The sequence below is a fragment of the Cyanistes caeruleus genome, chromosome 9 (genome assembly GCF_971803275.1).
Source record: "Cyanistes caeruleus chromosome 9, bCyaCae1.hap1.1, whole genome shotgun sequence".
NCBI classification, from domain to species: Eukaryota; Metazoa; Chordata; class Aves; order Passeriformes; family Paridae; genus Cyanistes; species Cyanistes caeruleus.
The window spans coordinates 3,130,165-3,144,354 of NC_141709.1; the positions used below are offsets into that span (position 1 = coordinate 3,130,165).

The following is a 14,190-nucleotide window of genomic DNA, read 5'->3' on the forward strand; positions in this document are numbered from 1 at the left end:
AAAAAGAATCCCAAAAAACCCCCAAGGAGCCCTGCAGGTGGCTGAGCCCCGTGTCTGCCTGCCCAGGGCCCCCCCAGCAGGGTCAGGAGGTGGCTGGTGGAGCAGCAGGGCCATGAGAAAACAAGAAGCAAAGGCCCCAGGGCCACAAGTACCACCCCAGCCCCTCCATGCCACAAGCCAAGGGCATTGTTTTGTTATTGCAGAGATGTATTTTTCAGTTTGAAATAATTTAAAAGAACCTCATCAGCCCTCCAGCACAAGGTGGCAGTGCTGGTAGGAAGCCCTCTGTCTCCTGGGGTCACAGATGGGGTGTCCCCATGCTGGTCATGCCCAGCAGGACAGACCCACCCAGCTCTGTTGGGGCCAGGCTGTCCCCTCTCCCCCACACTTAGGCAGCTCCTAGAGATTCTGGGGTGTCCTTGGTCCCACACTCTGTCCTAGGGGGACAAGGAGAGCCACCTGCCCCCACTGCTGTGGAGCCGGGCAGGTCCTGGCACTGTGAGGCAGCTTGGTCCATGCCACGCCATCCTGGGACATCACCGGGACATCGTCCTTCTCCCAACACTGGGACAGCCTCCTGCTCCCTGCAGGCTTCGCAGGAGCCGTGCCGGGGCTACCGTGGCGCGGGGCGGTGCCGGAGCACGCGCAGGGCCAGGGTGTCCGCCTGGAGCAGCAGCTGGCGGATGCGGGCCAGCCCCAGCCCCGAGACGGCCGCGCCGTTGACCTGCAGGATCTCGTCCCCCACGCCCAGGAGCCCCGCGTAGAGCTTGGCTGTGCCGGCATCCGCCATCTCCTGCACGTAGACACCTGAGGAGGGAACAGGGATGGCTGAGAGCCCTTCCTGCCCCCAGAGCGCCCAGGGGCTGCACAGAAACAAACCTGTGACAAACAGCCTTTGTCCCAAGCCGAGTGCTGACGGACACGCTGGATTGTGCGTGGGCAAAGCCACACGTGGCAGCGTCCCCCCACCCTCATCACCCCTCTGGGGCTCAGCAGCAACGGAGCAACCCCCTCCACTCGTGCCCAAGCTCGCCCCCGGGGTGGGACCAGAGCCACCCTGGAGGGACCGTGGTGTGCCAAAGCTTTGGGATGGTCGCACAACACCTGTGTCGGGCCGGCCGTGTCCGGAGGTGACGGAGAACCCGAAGGCGCCGTCGGGAGGTCGCTGCAGCTCCAGCTGGCTGGTGCCATCAGGGAAGACCTCAACCACGCGCCCCACCGCGCGCAGCTGGCCGGGCGCCCCGATGTCCTCCACGCTCAGCGAGCGCTGCGGCCCTGAGCCCCCCTTCCTGTGGGGAGAGGGAAGATGGGTGAGTGGGGACCAGGGAAGCTACTGGAGACCGGGTGATGCAGCCCCTGGCTGCACTGAGCCACCAAGGCACCCCAGAACAGCCTTCCTGGGCACCACATGGGATGTGCCAGGCCACATCCTACCTGTCAGCCGTGGTCTGGGGCAGGAGGTAGGCACTGGCACGGGGTGCCTTGCCCAGCTGGACATGCAGGCTCTGGGTAGAGGCAGCTTTTTGGGGCTGGCAGAAGGGTGACACCTGGTGAGAAACACCTGGCTGAGATGGGAACAAACACTGTGCTTCACCCACTGATGTGCCGAGGGAGTGGAGGAAACTGGGACATCCCACCCCGCTGCGGACTCCCCAACTCACTGCTGAGGAGGGACGAGCGTATCTGCTCTTCCACTGCCCCTCCTCTCTCCCTCCTTCCCCTTCCACTTCCCAGTTGGCTCCGGGCTTTTCACACCCAACAGGTTTGGGGTGGCATATCCCCCCACACTCCTCCAGGACTGCCCGAGCCATAAATCCCTACTGGGGAATACTTCATCCCAGCCCAGCATCCTTTTCCTTGTGCCACCCCTGTCTCCCCATGAGCACTCCCCGCATGGGGCGATGTCCAAGCTCACCAGCTGCAGGGACTGCAGGGACGGTGACTTCTTGAGGCTGGGGCCGCCCGGCGGGGAGCCTCCAGGAGCCGGGAGCTGCTCCATGCTGTAGCAGCGGAAGCGGCCCAGGCGCTGCTTGGTGCTCTGGCTCAGGCTGCACAGGAGCTTCTTCAGCCCCGACGCCGAAGCGCTGCTGCCCTTGCGGCTCACGGGCCGCCCCGGCTCCCTGGGTGGAGAGGCGTGGTGGTCACACACGGCGTGTCTGGGGCGGCAGCAGGACCTGCTGCAGTGGCCTCTGGGCTGGGGGTGCATCCTGCACCCGCCTTGGCAGCCCTGAGAGCCCCAGCACAGTGAGATCGGGGTGAATTGGTGAGATCGGGGTGCATTGGTGAGTTCGGGGTGCATTGGTGAGATTGGGGTGCATTGGTGAGATTGGGGTGCACGGTGAGATCGGGGTGCATTGGTGAGTTCGGGGTGCATTGGTGAGATCGGGGTGCATTGGTGAGATCGGGGGCAGCCGCCTCCCCGCAGCAGTGATCCCGCACACGCACCTTTGTCGCTACCCAAAGTGACCCGAAGGGCTCCCTCCCTGTTTTCTTCGTTACTCCAGGGGTTCAACACCCCTCCGAAGTCCCCTGCTCTGCCCCAAGGCATCACATCCTGCCAATGGGCTCAGAGGACCCAGCACCACGTTGGAATTCTCCTGCCAGGCTGGACGTGCAGTGCCGGGCACGGGGCTGGCGGGATCGCCTGATTTTCCTCCAAAGAGGAGATCCCGACACCAGTGAAACACCTCTATCTGCTCTAACACCCCTGGCAGAACCAGCTGTGGTGAAACCCAAACCCACAGCAAGGCACGGGCACGTTGTATCCCCCGCATTGTGGTTTCTGGGAGGTTTTTGGGGCCGGGGAGCTCAGCGCAGCAGCACCCTGCAGTGCCCCGGAGGGATGCTCAGGGCTGCGTGGTTTGGGATCCACGGCCGCTCACTCACCCGTGTGCCCCGCTCCCGGCTGGGTGCGGCCGGGGCTGCTCTCCCGGCATCCCGGCACCTTCCCCCGCAGGATGAGCAGCCTCCGAGGGCACGGGGGTGACAGGGCTGGCAGCGGGGTGTGACAGCGTCCCTGCAACCAACAGTGAGACAGTCACACGCCTGTTTCATTGGGGACCCCCCCCGGCACCCCACGCGTGGGTCCCTTACCTCCGCCCGTCCCCAGGGCGTCCTGCCCGTGGGTGTTGTTGCAATTGTTGGTGGACAAGGCACGGAGGGGGCTCCCCGGGAGCCACCTGGGGCTGCAGAGACCCCGCCGCTCGGCCGGCCCCGCCGTGCCCCCGGGCTGCGGAGGGGAGGCGCCGCCAGCACCCGGCTCGGGGCCCGGGACTCCTGGGCTCGGCGCCTGGCGGCTGCCGCCGGAGAACAGGGCTGTCCTGCAAGGCACCTGGGCGCAGGCCTTCTTGGTAGGAGGGGGAGCAGGGACGTGGGTGCCCGGAATGGGGGTGCTGGTCCTCAGCTGCGAGGAAGGCTCCAGGGGCTCGCTGGGCTCATGCGGGGGGCGAGTTGTGTTTCCCACTCCCTTGCTGCCCCCCGGATGCCGATGGGGCTCCCCATCCTCCCGGCTGCTGCTTCTTCCCGGTGCTGGGGGGCAAACAGGCCCCGGCCCCGAGTGCCCATCCTCGGGGCCACCGCTGGCCACACACGGCCCTTTCCTGGCCCTCGCCTCCGGGGCAGCGCGGGGAGTTCTGTGCCCGCGGGCCCGGGGGTCGCGGTGCCCCCGCAGGTGGGGGCTGCGGGGTCCCGCCTCCTCGCTGTCCGTCCGGCAGCCGTCGGAGGTGTCGGTGCTCTCCAGGGCCGAGTCCACCTCGTCAATGTAGGTGACATCCCCGATGTAGGTCTCCTTGATCTTCTCGGTGTGGATGCGCTGCCGGGAGGGCAGGATCCACAGCGGGGACCCTCCGGGGCCCAAAGGCCTGATTTTAGGCTCTGTCTGTGCAGCGCTCGGCCCCCTGCTCTCCCCCGGGACGCTTCTTTGTGCCGCAGGGCTACTTCTGGCCACGTCGGGGGCAGCTTGCCGCTCCGTGCCCCGGCCGGCGGCAGCACCGAGGAAGGAGCCGCAGGCGCTGCACTTGCCCCCGGCTACGAGGTCGCCAGTGCGGGCTTTGGGCTGGCCAGCGCCGTCCCCCGGCTGCCTGCTGCCGGCCGGCTCCGAGCCCAGCGCCCGCCGGTGCCGCAGCTGCAGCCGCTCCAGGTACCGCACCTCGGCGTCCCGGGCCGACTCGTCCTCGAAGCGGACACGGGATGGGGACGGTCCCCGCGGCCGCCGCGGCCGCCCGCAGCTCGATTCCCCGCTGGACGAGTCGCTCAGGCTCCCGCCGTCCCGCGGGGCCACGCTCGGCCTTCCGCTGGGCTCCCTGCCGTGGGGACAGACAGACGGACGCGGGCGAGCTGCAGGGGCTGCTCGGCAACCCTGGGAAAGCAGGTCGGGAGGGGGAAAACCCAGTGCAAAAGATGGGGCGAGGAGAAAAGTCCGCCCGCTTCTCCCTGGCTGTGTACGGCCCTGCTTCCCTCCGGCCTGAAGCCGAAATCCGGAGAGGCTGCGGCACCTCCCTGCTGCCACGGCTCGACCTCCATCGCCCCTTCCCTGCCCCGAGGTGCGTGCAGAGCCGCTAACCAGTGTGGTTAATCATTCCGGGAACGCCACATCGCGCATGACCTGGCACACACGGCCAGGCGCCGCTGTGGTCCAGCCCCCAGCAGCGAGTCTCACCCGGGAAAACATTCCCCATGAGCTGGGAAACGCCATCCTCCCACCCCCGACGCTTCCGTGCGATCACAAAACACAACCAAGCGCCCCCCGAGCCCCGCCGCGAAGAGCTCGGGCGCATCCGCGCTCCGAGGCCGCACCGTGCGCGCAGCGGGGTCGGATCCCGGCTCCGAACACACCCTGCACGCCGCGTCCGTGCCCCAAAGCCTGCAGGGCTGGCAAGGCGGCGGGGGCAGGAAGGAGACACTGACCTGGGCTGCGGGACGGCGCTGGGGAGGAGGAGGATGTCGTGGCTGGCGCGCAGGGGGTTCGTCCGAGCCTTCATGCGGGCGCGCTGCAGCAGCTGCTTGGCCTGCTCGTGCCGCGGGCTCAGCTCCAGCTCCTGCCCGGCGACAAAGGCCCTGCAGCGGGCAGGGGGATTAGGAAAAAATAACAGGGATTAGACGTGCTTTAACAGTGACGACGAGGCTGCTCTGCCCAGGGAAAACGGGGCTCGGCTGCCGCGCAGGGGGGTGGCCGGGCGGGCACCCCTCATCTCCTGGCACCAGGAGAGACTTTAGGGGCGGGCTCAGCACCCGCACGGCTCGGGCACAGGCTGGCCCGAGGCAGCGCTTTGTGCCACGGGCATCCCGCAGGTGGGAAAGGGAAAGCGGGGTAGGTGCTACTTCCCATCCCCACCGGTGTCAATCCCGCGGCGGTGGGGGGGCAGGTTTGGGGTGACCCCCCTGACCTGATTGTCTTGCTGCCTTCCCTTCCTTGCAGAGGGGTCTTTCCCCGCAGCCCCAGCCCCCTCTGAGTGCAGGGTGAGGGACCTGTCAGCTCTCCCTGCTGCAGCACTGCCTTCCCGCTTGGGCATGGCCCTAATCCTCCTGATTAAAATAATCAGCTCAGGCAGTCTCTTCGGGAAGCCTGGCCTTAACCTCTCCAGCGCAGCACGGTGGGCACACGCTGCCCCCGCCCCAGCAGCACCGGGGGAGGCCCAGCCTTCCCCCAGGCTTTGGCTGCCCTGCTCACAAGAGGTGCTGCATCCCCGGCTCTGCCTTGCACCCCCCATCACTGATCCAGCTGCCAGAGCAGAGCAGAGCCGGTGACCACAATACTGGGGGGGTCTTTCCCCACTCACTGTTCTACCCTGCACAGCCCCCAGCCTCTCACCTGCCTATGCCACCTCCTTATTTTTAGTCCGTACCTCTAAGGTTTTTCATTAGTCCAACAAGATTACACACTCCTGCCACCTCGATCCTCTTAAGCACCTGGAGCAAATTTCTGTCCCATCCTCTTCCCCAGTTCCCTTCCTGGCCTGGTGTCGTGGCAGGGACATCCTGTGCTCAGACACCAGGGGACACCCAGCTCCTGTCTCTTGTCACACCAAAGCATCGCTGGGACCCAGCCACGCTCCCTCACCAGGTGCCCCACAGCCCTTCCCTGGAGCTGCTTCAAAGGGTGCCTTTAAAATACAACACTTGGGAGTGGGAAAGAGGGAAATGTCCATTTCTGCCTCACTGGGACTGACCTACCTGCAGCCCTCAGCGTCCTGCAGCGAAACCCCTGAGTCCCAGTCCCCGTCGCTCGCTGGCATCTCTGAAATGCAGGACAGGGAAAGGCATTAGTCTGGTTGGATGGCAGCCCCCATCCTCTTGATAGCACCTCCCATATATCCCATCCCAACACCCTCCACAGGGCTCTCCCAGATGTCTGGCTCTGGGAGAGCCCAAAGGGGCGGAACAGCACCTGGCTGCAGGTGTGGGACTGAGGCCATGGGGTCACTGGGGCAGATGCTATCAAAGGAGAAATTAACTCTCTTTTCTGGTGGCAGCTTGCAAAGGGACAGTGATGCCCCCAGACCTGGCGTGTCCCAGAAATTGAGTTTCCTGCTTTTAGCAGTGAAATTCCTCACCACGACACCAGACGGGACTGACTGGTATCACCCAGAGCATCTCCCGAGCATCTCCTACATCCCGCTGAAGGGGGTGGGACAGCCCTGGGGTGTGAGGCAGCAGGGAGGCTGGAGGCTGGTCCGGAGGACTCCCATCATCCCAAAGGTTTTCCCTCCCAGTTCCCCGCGTTGTCCTGAAAGAGCCACCACCTTCCCAAAGTACACACCGGGTGCGGCAAGGCCCAGCACCTCCTGCAGCAGCCGCCGGTTCCTCTCCACCCGCTCGGCCAGCGAGAGCCTCTCCCAGCTCCCCGCCCTGGGGGGGGACACGGAGGGACGCCCCCGGTCCCGCAGCGGGGCTCGGGCCTCTTCATCCAGGGAGGGTCTCTCATGGAGGGAGGCAGAGCGCCAGGACCTGCTGCCCTTGTCCGGGGCATCCCTGGGTGCCGGGAGCCTCCAGAGCCCCGGGGTTCCGGCTCGGGGTGCCGGGGCGCCGCCCGGAGCGGGCTCCCCCCCATCCAGCAGCCCGTCCGTCAGGTACGTGCGGAGCTGAGCCCGCGGCTCCCCCGCCGCCACCTCCGCCCCCGCCTTCCCCCGCCGGGCCCGCGGCTTCTTGGGCGAGGGGCGCTCGGGGGCGGCCGCGGGGGTCCCGGGCCGCCCGCCCCGCTTCTCCTTCAGCGCCTTCACCTTGCCCTCCAGGACGGCGTGGGGGCCGCGGGCGGGCTCGGGGCGCTCCGGCGGGGCCGGGCTGCGGCCGCCGCTCTGGCTGAGCTGCCTGGGGGGCCGCGGCAGGCGCCGCGCATCAGCGGGAGGGCTCCTCTCCATCAGTCCTGCGGGGACAGAAGCCGGGACGTGAGCCCTGCACTGCCCTCCCCGGCACCCACCCTGCGGCTTCCACAAAAGCCATCAGCCCCGCCTGCCTCGGGGCGATGCTACCGGCGTGTGCCTGGAGAGGGAGGGGACAGGGAGGTGACACGAGGCCACCCGGAGCACCGACACTGTGCCGGTATCAGCGGGGAGCGGGGGGAATGGGACGCCACCGAGGGATCGCTGGTTCCCCAAAGCCCGAGGCCAGGGGCTGGGCAGGAGAGCGGGTGCCCACCCAGCAAGAAGGAACCGGAGGGAACTGACGCTTTCTGAGCTAAACCAGGCCCCAAAACCTCCACAGAGCAGAAATCCTTCCCGGCCACAACTCTCCGAAGGTGCCCGGACAGACGGCAGCCCCTGCTCCGCCCCGGCCCCCGGGGCCACACGTGGCACTCGTCCTGCGCCCTCCTCTCCGTCCCGGTGACACCCAGGTGCCTCCTGCACCCCGCCGGGAGCATCCTGTCCCCGTGGTACCCCCGGTGACACCCAGGTGCCTCCTGCACCCCGCCGGGAGCATCCTGTCCCCGTGGTACCCCCGGAGGAGCCTCCCCCGCGGCCGGGGCTGCAGGAGCATCCCCGTGGTACCCCCGGTCCCCATCGCCGCCCCGCAGCCCCTCACTGCCCCAGGCTGAGTGGGACGGGGCCACGGGAGGGATGCGAGGGGCTGTTCTTACCCCCGGAGCAGCATCGGGAGAGGGCTGGGAAGAAGGAGAAAGCGGAAGAAGGGAAGGAAGCAGGGGAGGGAAAAAAGAAATTAAAAAAAAAAAACGGCCAAACCAGCAAATCCCGGCCCCTCCAGCCGAGCCCGAGCTCAGCCGCTTGGCTGGGCCGTGGGGCCGTGGCTGGCCCTGCCTCCCGCCCCGGCCTCCTCCTCCTCCTCCTCCTCCTCTCCGCGCACCCCACGCCGGGGCACCGGGCCAAAGCCGGCCCCGGTCCCCGCCACGCCGGGGGTGACCCCGAGCTGCCACCCGGCACCTCCACGGGAGGGAAGGCGGCAGGCCGGGACGGAGCGGTGCCGGCTGCCGTGGCCCTCCCGCAGGAATGTCCTTTGTCTGGGCCGCGGCTTGGGAAGGCTGTCCCGCACCCGCGGGGATTTCTCCAGCAGGAAACCCCCCCTGCTCTCGGCACCTTCCTGGGAGCATCGCACTTGTGCAGCTGTGCTAAACTCTGCTTTGCGGGGCCCGGATCCTGCGTGGACCCACGGCGAGCCAGGGCCGTGACATTTCCAGGCAGGAGGGCGGTGGGAGCCGAGCTCGGTGCATCCACACGCATCCCTGCCCTAAAACCCGGCATGCGACACGTGCCTGCTCCCCGAGCACCAAAACCTCCCCTCCTGCCCCTCCTCGAGGGTCCCGGCTGGGCAGCGCTTACCTGGAGGTGCCAGGGCTGCCGTCCCCTGGGGGCACCAGGGGTCCGAGGGGGCCCGGGGCGTCCCGGCCCCGCTCCGGCTGCCGCTTTAAGCTGTGGCTTTTGATATTCGTGATTGGTTTCATAATCCCGATCAAAAGGAAATCACCAGGATTATGAAATTGTTTTAATCCTCCTGGCTCTGGCCGCACCGGCCCCTGCCAGCACGAGCAGCAAGAAAATCACTTTTATCTTCTTAAAATGTCCCCGGCCACCCTGGTGGGCCCCCATCACAGCCAAACGTGAGCCCAAGGGCTTCCTCCCCATGGGAGCTGACAACAGGGGTGATTCCATGGGGGACAGACTGAGCATCTTCCCGAGGCTGCTTCCAGGCAGGAAGGGCCAGCCGAGCTTTGTGTGGAAGGGCCCAGGGCAGAGGAACCATCCTCGCCCTGTCCCCCAGCCCTGGGCTCCAACCTCCCCTGTGACCCATCCTTACCTGCAAGCCATTCCAAAAAGGGATCCTGGCTCCTTTGCCTGGGCTGTGGAGGTGACACACGCCCGGGAGATGTCCCCATCGAGCTGGGGTGAGGTGCCACAGCAGGGGTAGCAGGAGGGCTCCTGCCACCAGCCAGGGAATGCCAGCAGGGAGCCGTGGCTGGGATTAAAGCTCCGGGAAGCGGCTGCTGTGAGCAGCGACAGGCTTAGAGCGATTTCACTGGGCTCTCTTCTGGAGGGAGATTGATTGCAAGAGGCAATGAAGAGATTTAAAGAGCAAAATAAAAGCACAGACCCCAAACAACCCTGGGCTGGGCTGCTCAGCCTCTGGTCACCCACTGTGCTGGCAGGACACCACCTTGGACTGGGGATCGGCTGGAAAGAGGCAACCAAAGGCTCCCCAAAGGACCACGAGCCTTTGGCCAGCACAGCACAGTCTGGGCAGGAGGAGCTCCTGGCACGTTGGGTGTGAGCCCCTCTGCCCACCTCCACCTCCTCCCAGGACATGGATGTCCTCCACCTCCAGCCTCCAGCGACATCCCACGGCTCCCGAGAGCAGCAGGAGCCAATGCTCCGTGCGTGGATGCAGCACAGGGGTGGCACTTGGGAAGACACACACACAGACCAGGGACAAAAGAGCCATCAGATCATTGGAAAACAAAGAGCTTGTAATAATGAAAAAAGGACAGATTTCGTAACCAATCACTTTTTCCTTTGAAAAAACACAATCACATTAACTTTGCTTTATACAACCACCTAGAAACTATGAAACAGTATCACATTGTGCAGTATTATTTTTTTTTTTTTTAAAACCTACTTATCAAGAAGGGAATTCCACACTTCAAAAATTATATCCATTTGGGGAGGGAGGAGGAGACAGCTAATAGCGCAGTCACAGATACATCATGAGTCCAAGCAAGCGGCAATTCTTTGTCCTCACCTTTTCCACTGAGCCAAAACCGAAGAGTGGAGAAGGGGAAAGCAAAAGAGAAAGGAGGGGGGGGGAAGAAAGAAAGCACCCACAGAGGACTAATCACACTCCATAATTACTTTTGACATCTACAGGGCTTCATAGAAAGATCATTTAGACCAACACAGCGGGGAGGGGGAGAGGAAGGCGGCAGCGGGACCCAGGGGGAACTTTGGCATTTCCACCCCGGGCCTCTTCCAAGCGCCGATCCTTCGCCACGAGGACCTGCGTGATGGAGAGGTCATCGCAAGTTCTACCAGGATGCCCAATTTCTCCTCTGGAGTGAAGAGTTTGCAATTTGGTTTACAGAGCTCGAGGGACTGTCGGGCCACAGGGCCCCTCGCCCGCTTTGCCAGGGCTGTGCCGGGGACAGGGACAGGGCTGGGGTGTCAGCACCGGGGTGCTCCCCGCATTGTGTCCCTTTCCCGGGGTGTCACAGCAGGGACTGAAGCCCCCAGGGATGGTGACACACCAGTTTAGCCCACGGTGGCAGCAGGGGACACTGGCCCCAAGGTGCAGAGTTTGGGGTTGGGGTGATGTGAAGGAGACAAGGTTTGATGAGGTGACAGCCACTGAGCCCAGCCGTGACTGCTGCAGAGGTACCGTAGGGATTTCCCACTCTTCCCCCAGGAGCCCCAGCCCCTCTTTTCCAAGGAGACAAAACAATCTGATTGCCTTCTGGAATAAAAAAGTAAATTAAAAAAAAAATTAAAAATGTTTTAAGGCAGAAGATCACCTTCCCCCTGCGAGTGCAAAGCAGAAGGGCGGAGGAGAGGAGGGAGGATGTGGAGCCGGGATGCAGCATGTGAGCAAAGTGGCTTTTGTGTCCCCAGCTTGCCAAGCCATGTGCCAGCCCCAGGACACAGCAGGACGCTGGGGACGAGAGCAGAGCACGGCAGCATCCCTGCAGGACCAGGCCAAATCTGCTCGGCCGTTCAAAACACAGCAAAGGCTTCACACCAACTGCTCTGCTCGTGGGAAGTGAAATCCCCAGGGATTGTTATCTCCTGGAACAGGAACATGAGGAACATGAGGAACATGAGGAACACACCTTCCCTCCCTGTCTGCCACACTGGCCTTGCACAGAGCACCAGCACGGAGGCAGAACAAGCAGCACAAGCGTTTTTAGGGAAGAAGGAGCAGCAGGATCCAGCTCTGCTGAGATTTCCACCAGAGATCCCTCCCATCCCAAGATGTTCATGCTGAAGGCTGCTGCCAGTTGACCCCTTTCATTGGAATCAGACAAACAGCAAAGACACTGAGAGAATGAGGAGGGCCAGGAGCAGGGTTGGGAAAGGCGCAGGATGAAGAGCAGCTGACTTTGGGAATGCACCTGGATGAGAGAGGTAGGAGCTTGCTGGATACATACAGGCTGCAGCCAGGAGTGCTGCAAATGCATTTCTTTTAAAATGTGGTGGGACAGCATCGGTCCTCGTTGGAGAAGCTCCCATTCCTCCTTGCCGAGTCCAAAGATCCCAATCCTGCCCTGCTGGGACACACCCATGCCATGAATCCTGCCCCAGTCCTGTCAGGAGCACACCCATGGCACTGCCCTGCCCAGGCACAGGGAGCCGGTGTTTCTGGTGACACTATCCCAAAGCCACACGGGGAACCCCAGCCAGCAAATCAATTCTGGATGCTGCAACACCTCAGCCCCTGCAACCCCAGAATCCCCAGAGGAGCGGCAGGATGGAAAGCAGGAGGGAATCAGCATGGAGAAGCGAGTTCAAGGGAATCTCCAGAAGTCATAAACACCACAGTGTGGCATCTCCTCTCCTTAGACCCGTCCTAATGGGTTTCATCACACCAAAGCAGCTCCACACCATCCTCAGAGCTGTACAACTCAACCTCCACTGAATCATGAGGCACAGCCCAACACCTGAAAGCCAGAGCTTGAAGACCTTCCTCAGATTCCACTTCCCATCCAGCTGCATCCCAACAACTGAAGCAGTGGATAAACCCCTCACCCTCAGCTCCTTTTAACGCTGCTCTGTCCTTCTGGACTGCCACCCCACTGCTCTCCCTACAGGAGTGTTTTCAGGCACCCATGAGCAAAGCCCAGCTCAGGAAATGTCCCCACTCCCCTCGCTCCTGCTGCTCCCAAGGAGTGCCAGAGCTATTTTCTCTCACCATCTGTTCTGCTTCATTAGGTCTCCCTTTATTGGCCAGATGTTCTCGTAGATGTGGAGCCATCCCAGCTTTAGTGCTCGCTGCTCTCAGGAGGAATCTGCACGCCTGATTTCTCAGAAATCTCTGGGAGGGAGGGAACAGGCAGGGCTGGGAGCTAGGAGCCTTTAAAAGCCACACTTCTGGGAATTCAGGCTGCTTTCCCCCAGGACAGCATCTCCACTGCCAAAAGGGACCATGTTTTATTTTAGGAGATAATGTTTGCTCATTGTAATGCACCACCTCCCTTTTTTTTTTTTTGCCCCCCCTTAATTCTCCTGCCAGTAAAGACAGAAAAAGGGAAGAGAAAGAGCAGAGCAAGGAGCAGAGCAGATGGACACACCAAATTCTTGCTTCCCATAAGGATTTGGGTTAACTACAGAATAAGAATTTAATCACTTGCAACCCGACCCTCCCCACCAGGTTGGGAAGCAGAGGGTCGGAGGGTGCAGCAGCAGGATGGACAGATGGACACGCAGCCATGCCCTGCCCTCCCCAGCCCAGCTGAGGAAGGCAGGGCACTCCCAGGGGACTGGAATCACTTCCAAAACACAGAACCATGGAATGGTTTGGGTTGGAAGCGACCTTAAGGACCGTATAGTTCCAATCCCCAGTCCTGCAGGGACACCCTCCACTGGACCAAATTGCTCAGGATGTCTCTCTGTATTTTTAATTTCCCTCTGAAAGGAAGATAATTACCAATTAAGCTCAGATTCTTTGTATAAAAAACCCACTTGGTTAAGTAACACCCAGTGCTGGTGCTTGATTTGAATGAATCCAAATAATTTTGGCTTGCCTCCCTCCCAGTGCAGCTGCTCTCCCCTAACCTCCCCAGGCAGGGATGGCTCCATTCCCCACTGCTGCAAATACCTTCACATGGTTTGGACATGGCACCAATGCAAATGAGGAACCTGAAATATTTTAATATTTAAGGGGTTTGATATCCCAGACTCCACTTCCATGTGAATGGGAATGAGCAAGGGGAGGTAAAGGCAGGAATCCAGGGGAGATGGACAGCACAGCCCCAGCTCATCCAGCTCTGCTCCCACCAGAGCAGCACCACAACGGGGTTTTAATCTATTTCCAATTAAATGAAGAGAACCAAGTTTCCTTCTCCAGTTCCTCTGGGCAAGAGGCACAGCAGGCAAACTGAGGAAATGGAACACACCAGCCATGGGAGACACTGTGCTGGTTAAGGGGAACAACCACCAAACAGCAACAGAGGGGAGAATGCTGCAATTCCATCACCCAAACCGTCACCAGCCAGGTGAGAATCCTCCTTCAGGAGTTTCACCCTTTCCCTTGCAGACCCAGGGAGAACAGGGCAAGCCAAGGGAAGGACTCTGAGGCCATCCAAGTCACATCTCTCATCCAACACAATTTGCTCAGCTGTCCATTACCCAAATCTGCTCAAGCATCCCACTTCCCAAACTGGGGGCATGGGATGAGCCAAGGGGCAGATCACCAGGACAGTGCCCAACAGAGGCTTTTTGCTCAACCAGAAGCCACAGAAGAGCTGTTTTCTATCTCACCTTCCCCATTGTGTGGGCACACCACAGATCTTCCCATGCTCCCTGGAACAAAGCACCACTCCTAAGCCCCAGCCTGATGAACCCCCTGTCCCATGAGAACTGTCACCTCCTCGCCTTGTTCCACTTTGCTGGGCTGCTGGAGAACTCCTGAAAAGCTCCCTGCTCAGGCTGAGATGCCCTCAGGACACATCTAAGGCTTGGAAAAGTACTTTTTTGATCTGGAGAATGAAGTTCCAAAGCCTTTGTTCACCCAGTGTTTTGTGCTGTTGCTGGGAACCAA

The 14,190-nt window shown here is 62.1% G+C and overlaps 1 protein-coding gene across 1 annotated transcript; it reads right to left on the reverse strand.

Annotated features, from left to right (window-relative positions):
- Positions 1 to 189: 189 nt before the first annotated feature.
- KIAA1614 (KIAA1614 ortholog) lies at positions 190 to 8,122 on the reverse strand. Its single transcript, XM_086902060.1, has 10 exons — positions 8,072 to 8,122; positions 6,758 to 7,360; positions 6,172 to 6,235; positions 4,906 to 5,055; positions 3,094 to 4,301; positions 2,887 to 3,016; positions 1,916 to 2,120; positions 1,435 to 1,547; positions 1,105 to 1,289; positions 190 to 807 (listed from the first exon to the last, which is right to left on the reverse strand). The coding sequence occupies exons 2-10, from the start codon at positions 7,353 to 7,355 to the stop codon at positions 614 to 616; spliced, it is 2,847 nt and encodes a 948-aa protein (XP_086758186.1). The 5' UTR covers positions 7,356 to 7,360; positions 8,072 to 8,122; the 3' UTR covers positions 190 to 613.
- Positions 8,123 to 14,190: the final 6,068 nt, after the last annotated feature.